This window comes from Ovis canadensis, chromosome 4 (genome assembly GCF_042477335.2).
Source record: "Ovis canadensis isolate MfBH-ARS-UI-01 breed Bighorn chromosome 4, ARS-UI_OviCan_v2, whole genome shotgun sequence".
Taxonomy (NCBI): Eukaryota; Metazoa; Chordata; class Mammalia; order Artiodactyla; family Bovidae; genus Ovis; species Ovis canadensis.
The window spans coordinates 81142697-81155572 of NC_091248.1; the positions used below are offsets into that span (position 1 = coordinate 81142697).

The window sequence follows — 12876 nt, forward strand, 5'->3', positions numbered from 1 at the left end:
CTCCGGGCAGGCTGGCTTCCTGAGGGACTGAGGCCACAGTCCTGGCATCACGTCACACTCTTCGGGTTGTTTCATGAAAGACTTAAAAATCCCACTTTTAAACTGTGACATGATCCCAAAGCTCTTGAGACAGATAAGCATCTGCATTTAGCTCGGTCTGCACTATTGGTGATTAAGCCAAGACTGGTCAGAGAGCACATTCAGAACTGTGGCCCCCGGGGACAACACCAAGGCCTGCTGGTTCAGTTAAGAAAGCTGCTGAGTAAACTCGCTCCACTTCTCACTCTCCTTTTAACTACTTCACTTCAATGATTGCCTCCTACTCCTTGCAAGAAAGGATACAACATTTAGTTCACACAGAAGACTGGGAATTCCATAAACTAGAATTTAATCTCGTAGTTCTTCAACCCTGTTGCACAAAAATACTTTGTAAAATTTATTCAAACTCAAGGTTTATTATCCTGAGTCCTACTCCCACAATTCTGGTTCTTCAGGTCAAGGTAAGGCCTGGGAATTTAATTTTCAAATAAGCTCTCCATGTGATTTTGATGTAGAGGTGGTCCAGGTCACAGATGGAAATCACGTGGTTCCTCCATTTAGTGGCTATGTGACTGAGCCTATCCCTTGACCTCTAAACCTTACTTATGAAGTTTAATAATAATCCCTGAATACCATGGTTTTGCTGTGATGTCCAACTGAGAGGTTGCAGGGGAAAAAGGTGGCAAAGGATGTGTACAGCACAGGGGTCACCTCAGATGACCCACCCACCTCTCCCATACTATCCTCCGGCTTGGGGCAAGGACATACCACTCATCTCTTCAGAGCCAGTCTCCCCACCTGTAAATGGGATGGCACTGCTTGGTCACACCAGTGTACCAGATGTGTTGAATACACAGGTTCTTCTGGCCCACGGAGCCATGGAGAAGAGAATTCTCTGCAGAACATCTAGGAATAGCAAATTCTACATTTTCAATAGCTTCAACAGAGGGGCTTAACTCCCTTGAAAATTTTAGACTAATTCTAAGTTGACTGAAATACCAGCTATGAGTTATAGTCCTTAATACAGAAAATTGCTCATTTTCAGCTTAGGTTTGGGTGACCCATTAAAACTAAAAGCTAAAAACAAAACATTTGTCTAACAAATTCATTTGTCAAATCTGCTCTTATAAATTGCTGTTCATATCTATATAACAGCTACAATTTGGTTTTCCATGAGGCCTTTTGAACTAACTATATAGCACCTTGATTTTTAAACACACAAAACATACAGCATTGAAAAAATTATATATAAAAGCACTAGGCTTTGCCTTCCCCTATCCATTCCCCAAGTAAGAGACTGGAGAGGGCTGGAGCTGCTGCTGGAAATTTAAGTCGGGCAACAAAACGCTTTAGCAAACTTTATTCCCTGAAGTGAGGAGGCAGAGCTACTCTGCAGATGTCATACCACCTCATCAGACTCCAGTCCGTGGACCTCGTATAAAGTGTCCAGTATTGCCAGCTGCTTCTCCATGGCGGGGAGGTAAAGGCTGAGGTCCCTCTGCATCCCAACACTGAAAGCTGCCTTCTGGTGGTCGCCTTCCTTAATGGTTAATGCAGCCACAAAATCTTCATAGGATGGAGCTGCCCTCAGAGCTAACTGCAAAAGAATTGCCTGTGAAAAGCTGCACCATGTCATGCTCTCTTACACATTATACTCAAGCACAAGCACATGCATGCACACACAGTCACACACATACACAGAGCTGAGGCAAGCAAGAGTGAAAAAACAGGCATACATTCTTTCAGTTCATGGACTCTTCAATTATGTTTCAAGAACCAAATCACTTTAATGCTTGAAAAAGCACATATCTTCTTGGGCTATCTTTAGGATGAACAGTCCCATCAAATCAGGGAATGGTGAGAGGAGAACAGTTTGAGAAAAGCTCAAACTTTCTCATTCACAGTGATCCAGACTCTTCCCATGGAGTGCTAAGAATGACCTGCATGCACGCTGCTTGCACAGTCTTTGTTGGCACATGGCCAGCCTGGCGGAGCAGCTCACCATCCTGTTTATATCTCATCTCCACATACTTTCTTTACCTATGTCCCATTAACCCTTATGTAGAGATTTCCTTTGTATTCGTGAATATTTTCTAAAAATGAAGGGGGTTAACACTTATGGTTTGCTTGCATGCTGATGCTTCAACGTATTTTATCCCAGCTAATCTTTGTAAGAACCCTGTACAATCTATATCCCTATTTTACATATGGAAATCACACAGCTAATGAGTGCCAGGGCCAGGATCTGAACTTAGGATCATCTCTCTGCTTTTTCAACCACACCACCAACCACACTGCTTTGCCGAGGAAAGATTTCCTAAGCTCCTTACAGCTCCCCTCTCTCTGCAGGCCAACTGTTCCCTAAGCGTACTGAAATCTGTTCTCTGGCATCTACTGGTTTTGGCTCCACTGAGCTCTCTGGAGGCTTTTAAAATCTTCGATAGATTGTAAAAAATCTTGCAGTTGCTTTCTTGAGCTTCCTTATATTGAAAGTCTTTGAGAATCAACCCTCTCCCTTCCTGCAAGGGGAGAGTGGCTGGCATTATGCAGTGGCTAAAGCATAGCCACTAGGTGAGGAGACCTGGACTTGAACACCAGCTCTTTTGCAGGTCAGCTTGAGGAATTCAAGCAAGGGGGCTAAATCAGAGCCTCAGTCTCCTCGTCTGCAGAAAACGACTGGTAGCACTTTCCTTATTTGAGGGATTAATGGGACATGCAGGATGCGTTTACTCCGCTTCCTGGCACATCATAAACACTCGAATAATGGTGGGGGTATAATGGAGAGCAGAGGACAGAGGAAAAGCAACTGTCTAAAAATATCTTGAGAGAAAATCTTCCAGAACAGAAGGATATGAGTCTCCTGACTTAAAGGCCTAGTCAAATGCTTAGCAAAATGAATGATAAAGACCCAAAGGCAAACATGGTGAAATTTTAGAATGTGGGGATAAAGAATAGATCCTAAAAGCATCTAGGAGGAGGTGAGGAATGGTTTATACACATTACATTTTACAGGTTTTAGAGTAGTAACACTGGAAGCTGGAGGACATCAGAGGACTGCCTTCCAAGTTCTGAGAGAAAATTTCTATTAACCTTGAATTCTGGTGGTTCATGGTAAAGAATCTGCCTGCAGTGCGGGAGACCCGGGTTCGATCCCTGGGTTAGGAAGATCTGGAGAAGGGAATGGACCCACTCCACTATTCCTGCCTGGAGAATCCCACGGACAGAGGAGCCTGGTGGGCTACAGTCCATGGGGTCGCAAAGTGTTGGACACGACTGAGCAACTTTCACTTTAGAATTCTACACCAGCCAAAGCAACACTCTAGGAAAAAGGGGCAGAATAAAGACAATTTCAGGCATGCAAGAACTCAAAAATTTAGTTCCCTTGCACTCTTTTTTTAAGGAAGCTACTAGAGTTTGGATATCATAAAAAAAAAAAAGGGATTAGATCAAGAAATAGGAAGTCACAGGACTTGGGAAATAAAATTAAGGTGAGGTGGGGACTCAATATAGGGAAATTTATGAACAAAAGTTCTAGGACAACAGCAGTACAACAAATCAGACTGGAATAAGAGTTTAGAAAGTTCTGGAAAAAAATTTGTAAGTTCAAAATGATGGTGATGTGAGAGAGTTCATGGTACACGGTGAAATATAAAACTCATAAAACAAAACAAAAAAAGTCACAGAATTTTGGCTCATCACCATCATGCGGACTTGTGATATAATCATACACGGAAAGCAGAGGCAGGGGAGGGGAGGCAGTGGCAGTAAGGTCTGAGATAGCTAAACTCTAATCTATCGCAGAAATCAACATGAATTTAAATGGATAAGGCCACAAAGAAGAGGAAATAGTTCTAGAATTACAGAGGAAATAGCCAAAGCATTTGACAGTTGCAGCCTCTTTTAGTGAGTCTGGGAAGTATGGAACAAACTGCCGTTTTTTGTTATAACCTTTTTGGACCCTGTGATAAAAAGCAAAATAAAACTACGTACATATATTTACATAAAATAAAAAATGTTTAAAGTTTCTCCAGAGTGGAGCCCATGACAATGCATTTCTCAAAGGTTCCTAGGGAACAATGATGCAGCTGAGTCTATTTGGGAAACAATGACAGAACTCAACTGAAGAGGAAGCCAAAACAGCCACAGAAAGAGACAGAGCCTAGACTAGCCATCAGTTCCATAGACCATAACTGTTTGACGATAAAAGTCCAATATTTGGCTGTTAAGTAAGTCAGATTCCGTGAGTGTAAAGATATTTCCCTGAGCAACCAAGATTAGTTAGATCTGCCCCTGATGATTTTAATCAGGACATCAGAAAACTCAATAAACTTCCCGAAGTGGGGATGGCATGGAGGATAACAGGAGAGAGACTGAAAAGAAGCTCCTCTGTTAATAATGCTATTACCAAATGCTCAACAGAATCTATTTCCTTAAAAATCAACAAATTTAAAAACTACTGGCAGTAACATCAAGAGTCTTCAAAATGCTCTTTTCCTATAACTTTGGGTGTTATCACCTCACATCCCTGTGTTTCAGGTTTTGTTTATAAGAAAGGAAAATAGAACCTACTTCAGAGTTATGAGATTAATAACTTTACATAAGTAAAGCACTTCAAACAACATCCAGTGCACGGTAAGTGCTCTAAGTTGGGGTTTTAGTTCTTTGCATTAGACATAGCTATTTACTTCCAGGAACCTATTTTGAGGAAATAACTGTTTTAGTCAAAAATGCATAAAAACAGATGCTATTTCATCTGTAAAAACAAACTTAGAAGCAACTGAAATTTCCAACACAAAGGTTTGGAACAAAAAAATTATGGTACCTCTATACTGGGGGACATATTATGCAATCCCTAAAAATAAGTGGGGACAACTACAGCTAATACTTCTGCTGGATATAGAGCCAACGTGTGAAAAGAGTAAATTCTAAGAATTTACATCACAAGGAGAAAAATTTTTCCTTTTTCCTTTCTTTTTATTGTATTTATAAGAGAAGATGGATTTAGCTGAACCTATTGTGGTAATCATTTTACAATACATTTAAATCAAGCCACCATGCTGTATGCCTTAAACATACAGTAACGTATGTCAATACAACTAGAAAATATAAAAACTAAAAAAGTGGAGAAAAACAATACAAAACTATACAACCAGCTAAGTGTCAAAAAAGTTTACATGCATATACTGAGTAAGTATACAAAATTAAGATAATTATACACATAAAATAAACATAAAAATATAAATATCTAGTAATAGATATTTATATAAATATACACAATGAAATAGAACAACATTGAAAAGAATATGTTAAATATATGAAAATAAGAGCTAAGAAGGTAAAACACAAAAATGTTGAAGATGGTTATTATAGAGCAGTGAGACTGTGGACAATTTTAAGTTTTACCCTTTCTATTTTTCTATACATTTTATTTTTACAATGAATCTAAATTACTAAATTAGATTAATTACTAAATTACTAAATAATCTAAATTATTTAGAAAAATGCTGTAAGTTAAAATGTCCTTTCAAAGACTTATGCTCATGATAAATTCTCTCCTATAGCTTCATTCTTGTTGTCAATGTCTCTTGGATCATCAATATTTCAGGAATAAACTCTGCCCTCTCTACTGGAATAAAAAACAAAACAAAACTACACTTATATTTCTTATAAATGAGGCAACTCAATGTTTCCCTGCTTTTCATCTCACCAAGGGAACTTGGGTGTCAGGCACCTGCAGGCAATCACATATCTACTCAGGGAGATTGATGAATGGAGCAGCATCTTTTGACTAATTTCTCACTAGCAGCTTCTCAGTTATTCTGTCTTCACTGTGGAAAGCTGTGATGTATGGGATGAACACCAGCCTTGGAGACAGATCTGGGTTTAGACCTGGGCTCTGCCACTGCCTTACTTTGGAACTGAAATGAATAGTTCTGAACTTGTAAAACAGTGGGAGCCAATCCTAAGGATTCCCAAAGATAATGAACACAGAAGTACCTGGCACAGTGTCTGATACAGTTAAGTGTCCAATAGCCACACGGAAGCTATTATTACATTATTAAACATCCACTGAAGGTAAATGTGAGCAGTTTGTGGCTGCAACTGGTCTGGCTCCTAGTCCAGTGAACAGTAAAATGTTTCATTTTCACTAAAACTTGATTTCTTCCATGATAAATTCTTCCCACTTTCTTTACCTGTCTCCTAAGAAATCATGACCTGAACAGTTCTTACCTTAGGCAAATTAGTAAAAGACATCATCTGCAAGCTATTTTTAATCCCCTGACATTTCCTGTTGTACCACGACATGAGATTCAGCCTTTTCATGGCTGCATCTCACTGTGGCTGACCTCTCGCCCGACAGGAGAATCACGTAATATTACTGCTGACAGAAAGGGGCCATCTGCTGCAGCTATTTTACAAAGCAGGTGAACTGATCTGTCCACCTGAGAACTACGATTCTCAGGTGTGTGTTCTTCCCAGGTCATGCAAGGAAGGAAGGAATAATAGGTAACAGGAACCAACACACACAAATTCAAACACTCCCACAAGGAAAATAATTGGGGAAGAAGAGATTTCCAGTTCTAGCCACTGGCAACCCAGGTCAGTTAATATTCAAAGATACAATTCAGTTTAGGAAAAAAGACTAACTAAAATCTGAGAATTAACAGGCCTGACCCTGACAGGCAGCAGAGGGAGCTATGGGCTTGAAACCACCCCTGGTTTCCCCTCAGAGCGTGATCTCTAGTCTACACTGACACTCTACTACCTCATCAGAAAGGCAGCCACTTCTGAGACAAACCTCAGGGTCCCTGGAACTAGATAAGGTGAAGCACACTCTAAGTCTTTTCTGTTTATTGCCAACATTTCCACACAACAGACCTACAGATTTCAATGCAATAAGCAACATTTTATTCTTATTCTCAAAAGCAAAGCAAACAGAACCACCACCACACACACAGAGCAAAACAGAACACCTTGCTGTGACCATCAGAACATGAGGAGGCAGAAGGCCTACTTACCGCGAAAACGCCTCGCACTACCCAGCCGTGGTGCTGCCGTAACGTTTTACCATACGCGTTATCTTGAAAAGAAGAAACACTCCATGAGGAACAATGTCATCAGAATTTGATGTGTTATTTGCATCATGTCCTTAATAATGTACATAGCAGCATATTCCTATAGGTATTAAAAACTGAGGGAAAAAAGCTTAATTACAAGATTATATACTCCAAAAGTCCTGAGCAGGAAAAACAAGCCTCCAGAGATTTTTTTTAAAGAAAAATTGAAAAAAAAATTGATATTTCCACTCTTACCCTGTGTCAATATAGCTGGACGGCAGCTTATTATTATGGTTGGAAAATTCAATACATAGAAGGAAGTAAAAAGGGAGGAAAGGATATTGTCATGTGGAGAATATAATTTAAAATACACTATGAAAATAGAAAAATGCAGTTCTTTGAAATGTTGTGTGACCCTGAGCCAGTCCCTTAGCCAACCTCTCTAACCATCTCTTTTCCTCTTTGTAAAATTTTCTCTAAGGTTCTCTTCAATTCTAACATTCTATTCTGGGATGTCAAATGTTAGTCCTAGATGTCCCATGACCTTGGATATACACTGTTAAAGCTAGAACTTTGAAAACTATCATGGAAAGAACAGCTTGAAATTATTAAGCTAGATATAAAGTAACTGGTGAGGCTTATTAATAAAAGTCAATTCATATTCTAGACTTTAAAGATAAAAACCTATTATTTTTTTCCCCAATGAGTTTTAGGAGATTAAAAAACTTCTATATAATAATTTTAATTACAAAAAATAATCTCAAGAACAAGATGACTGCATTTTACACAAGGGATATGTTCCTGAAGGCTTTGAATAATATATTCCAAACTGAAAACTGATTTTTTCTACAGGAATAAACATTCTCTCAGGAGACACAGCTCTATATCACCACAGTGCATTTTTATTTCAATGCTCCATTTTATTTTTTCAGCATCATCTTCAGTGGCCTATAGAGTCCTCACACTGCTAAATTATAGCACAGAATATCATGGGGGTTGTTTGACCTTCTTTATCATGTTTTACCACATCTACATTTTATTCCAAACTTATTTATTTTCATGGGCTAGTTTCAGAACTAGTACAAGCACCACGCCATTTAATCAATGCTTGGGTGACACTATAATAGGATACAAAGACATTTTAAATTGTAACAAGAGCAGAGGTTAAAATAATGACTACAACAACAAAAAAACCTAGACAACAAAACCACAACCACAAGTTCTTATGCAGCAAAACACAGTGTGGCTCACAGAACTGCCGAATGACATCAGGTATCTGCATTTTACTGAGCAAAACAGCCAGGCCGTGTGGCTGCAAGCTTAAACACAGTTTACAATTTATTTGAGCCCTCTAGCTTTGAAATGATGTAATTATTGTCAATGTCTATCGTTAAAATTTGGGTGAGGCTTCATTAATACTTTTAGGATCAGTTCAGTTCAAACTCTCAGTCGTGTCCGACTCTTTGCAATCCCATGGACTGCAGCACGCCAGGATTCCCTGTCCACCACCAACTCCTGGAGCTTGCTCAAACTCACATCCATCGAGTCAGTGATGCCATCCAACCATCTGATTCTCTGTCGTCCCCTTCTCCTCCTGCCTTCAATCTTTCCCAGCATCAGGGTCTTTTCCAGTGAGTCAGTTCTCCACATCAGGTGGCCAAATTATTGGAGTTTACAGCTTCAGGATCAGTCCTTCCAATGAATATTCAGGACTGATTTCCTTTAGGATGGACTGGTTGGATCTCCTTGGAGTCCAAGGGACTCTCAAGAGTCTCCTCCAACACCACAGTTCAAAAGCATCAATTCTTCAGTGCTTAGCTTTCTTTATAGTCTAACTGTCACATCCATACATGACTACTGGAAAACTCATAGCTTTGACTAGACAAACCTTTGTCAGCAAAGTAATGTTTCTGCTTTTCAATACACTGTCTAGGTTGGTCATGGCTTTTATTTCAAGGAGCAAGGGTCTTTTAATTTCATGGCTATAGTCATTATCTGCAGTGATTTTGGACCCCAAGAAAATAAAGTCTGCCACTATTTCCATCTATTTCTGCTTTATTGACTAGGCCAAAGCCTTTGACTGTGCGGATTACAATAAACTGTGGAAAATTCTGAAAGAGATGGGCATATCAAATCACCTGACCTGCCTCTTGAGAAACTTATATGCAGGTCAGGAAGCAACAGTTAGAACTGGACATGGAACAACAGACTGGTTCCAAATAGGAGAAAGAGTATGTCAAGGCAATATATTGCCACCATGCTTATTTACCTTATATGCAGAGTGCATCATGAGAAACGCTGGGCTGGATGAAGCACAAGCTGGAATCAAGATCGCCAGGAGAAATATCAATAACCTCAGATATGCAGATGACACTATCCTTATGGCAGAAAGTGAAGAGGAACTAAAGAGCCTCTTGATGAGAGTGAAAGAGAAGAGTGAAAAAGTTGGCTTAAAGCTCAACATTCAGAAAACGAAGATCATGGCATCCGGTCCCATCACTTCATGGGAAATAGATGGGGAAACAGTGGAAACAGTGGCTGACTTTATTTTGGGGGACTCCAAAATCACTGCAGATGGTGACCACAGCCATGAAATTAAAAGACACTTAACTTCTTGGAAGCAAAGTTATGACCAATCTAGACAGCATATTAAAAAGCAGAGACATTACTTTGTCAACAAAGGTTCGTCTAGTCAAGGCTATGGTTTTTCCAGTAGTCATGTATGGATGTGAGAGTTGGACTGTAAAGAAAGCTGAGCACCGAAGAATTGATGCTTTTGAAGTGTGGTGTTGGAGAAGACTCTCGAGAGTCCCTTGGACTGCAACGAGATCCAATCAGTCCATCCTAAAGGAAATCAGTCCTGGGTGTTCATTGGAAGGACTGATGTTGAAGCTGAAACTCCAATACTTTGGCCACCTGATGTGAAGAGCTGACTCACTGGAAAAGACCCTGATGCTGGGAAAGATTGAGGTCAGGAGGTGAAGGGGAAGAAACAGGATGAGATGGCTGGATGGCATCACCAAGTCAATGGACATGAGTTTGGGTAAACTCCAGGAGTTGGTGATGGGCAGGGAGGCCTGGCATGCTGCAGTTAATGTGGTCGCAAAGAGTTGGACATGACTGAACCACTGAACTGAACTGAACTGTTTCCACTGTTTCCCCATCTATCTGCTCTGAAGTGATGGGACCGGATGCCATGATTTTCGTTTTTGAATGTTGAGCTTTAAGCCAACTTTTTCACTCTCCTCTTTCACTTTCATCAAGAGGTTCTTCAGTTCCTCTTCATTTTCTGCCATAAGGGTGGTGTCATCTGCATATTTGAGATTATTGATATTTCTCCCAGTAATCTTGATTCTAGCTTGTGCTTCATCCAACCTAGCGTTTCACATGATGTATTCTGCATATAAGTTAAATAAGCAGGGTGACAGCCTTGACGTATTCCTTTCTCAATCTGTAACCGGTCTGTTGTTCTATGTCTGGATCTAACTGTTGCTTCTTGACCTGCATACAGATGTCTCAGGAGACAGGTCAGATGGTCTGGTATTCCCATCTCTTGAATTTTCCACAGTTTGTTGTGATCCACACAGTCAAAAGCTTTAGTGTAGTCAATAAAGTAGAAGCAGATATATTTCTGGAACTCTCTTGCTTTTTCGATGATACTACAGATGTTGGCAATTTGATCTCTGGTTCCTCTGCCTTTTCTAAAACCAGCTTGAACATCTGGAAGTTCTCGGTTCACGTACTGTTGAAGCCTGGGTTGGAGAATTTTGAGCATCACTTTACTGGCCTGTGAGATGAGTGCAATTGTGCGGTAGTTTGAGCATTCTTTGGCATTGCCTTTCTTTGGGATTGGAATGAAAACTGACCTTTTCCAGTCCTGTGGCCACTACTGATCTTTCCAAATTTGCTGACATACTGAGTGTAGCACTTTCACAGTTATCATCTTTAGGACCTGAAATAGCTCAAGTGGAATTTATCACCTCCACTAGCTTTGATGCTTCCTAGGGCCCACTTGACTTCGGACTCCAGTATGTCTGGCTCCAGGTGAGTGACCACACCATCGTGGTTATCTGGGTCATTAAGGTCTTTTTTGTACAGTTCTTCTGTGTATTCTTGCCACCTTTTCATAATATCTTCTGCTTCTCTTATGTCCATACCATTTCTGTCCTTTACTGTGCCCATCTTTATGTTCCCTTTTCATTCATTCAAAAGGGAACTTTTGGCATACCTTACTACAATTTTACACAATTAAGACTGCATAAAATACATTATATTTTGTATGAAATACGACTGTACATTTGAATTCTAACAGCAGATTTCCCTGGCTATCTAAAGTTTTAGGAATGGGTTGAAATGCCAGCATCCAGTATTGCAAAGCTAAAGCAGAAATTAGTTAATTCTAGTGTAGAAAGAGCTCTTAGAGAGAGCCTAAAGGAGAAATCAAGAGTAAATTAAATTTTTTTTTTCTTAGAAGAGTCTGAGTAGGCTAAGGCAATGTCAAAGATACAAGACTTCAATGTAAGTCACACTTAAACCCTATCTGATTCTCTAAGGGGACAGATGTTATCAGAGACATTTTAGATGGTACACAAGACCTTAGTAAAGAAAAGGCTGTTAGTACACAAAGCGTACAGGTGCAGATGGGCAGGAAACACTAGGCACAGCCTCTGGGGTAAATCAGCAATACAGTCAACTTTCCAACCATCTACAGAGCCATCTGGGCTGGTAAAATAGTGTACAGGTCCATGGAAAACATCCAGAGGTGAGTCACAGAAGTATAGTGGGAAAACTGTATTTCTTGTGATCCTCATCCATGTAAGGTATTAAATACCATTAAAAAATAGCAGATGAAATTCAGTGCCATTACAATCTGCTCATGGACAGTCACAATGCAACAGCTGCTCCATCAATAAGAATTTAGTGTGAGCCTATCGCATGCCCTTTACTGTGCAAGGCAGCATGGATCTCTGGGTGATTTAAACTCAGTCCCCTATCCTCAGGAAGTTCATGGGCTTTTAAGAGAACCAGCGTTTAACAAATCATTATTATGTAAATTGCCAACTGCTGTAACAGACATCTGTATCTAGTACTACAGGAAAGGAGAGAGGTGAATCCAGCCTGGGAGCATATGGACAGAAAGAATTCTCCAGAGGACTCTCAAAGGCTGGCTAGGGCAGAGAGGAGGGTGGTGGCTGGAGTTGCAGATGGAGGAAGCTACATGGAATTGATGGCAGGAAGGGAGAACCATTCACTAGGGCTGCAGATACTGGGGATGGGACCAAACTGGGAGGACCTTTTAATGCCATGTCAAGGGTTCTGAACTTCCCATCTGAGGCATAGTAGTAGTTTAAAAAAGTATAAAAATTACTGCTTTTTTTTCTGATTTCAAAAATAATGTGTTCATTGTTAAAAATATGGAAAATGTAAAAAGGGAAGGACTAAAGAGATATATAATCATGCCTCCCAGAGATAACCACATAGGGCATTCTAGAGGTATATTCTTTTAAGTCTTCTTTCCTATACAGATAGTATTACTTTCTTCTACTAATAGTCACAATCATTCTAATTTGGAATTGTGGTGAGGAAGTAAAAAGAAACCCACATTTCTTTACAGTATGTAGCAAACACAGGTGCCTCCTGTCCTGGCCTTTGAGCCTTCAGCTCCAGAGCTCACCTGGCACCCAAACTGCCTGTTTACAAGGGCTCTGGATCTAGGACTTCTCCAACCTCAGGGACTTTATACTTTTCCTACTCTTTGCCAGTGAAGGCAAATACTCAA

At 40.1% G+C, this 12876-nt stretch overlaps 1 protein-coding gene across 1 annotated transcript in view; it reads right to left on the reverse strand.

Moving 5' to 3' along the window:
• Positions 1 to 371: 371 nt before the first annotated feature.
• The window catches only part of PLEKHA8 (pleckstrin homology domain containing A8), a 64577-nt gene continuing 52072 nt past the window's right edge, over positions 372 to 12876 (reverse strand). The window contains exons 13-14 of the mRNA XM_069588096.1: positions 7059 to 7120; positions 372 to 1636 (exon numbers count right to left, since the gene is read on the reverse strand). Coding sequence (XP_069444197.1) covers positions 1439 to 1636; positions 7059 to 7120 — 260 coding nt within the window. The 3' untranslated portion in view covers positions 372 to 1438. The remainder of the gene's footprint in view (positions 1637 to 7058; positions 7121 to 12876) is intronic.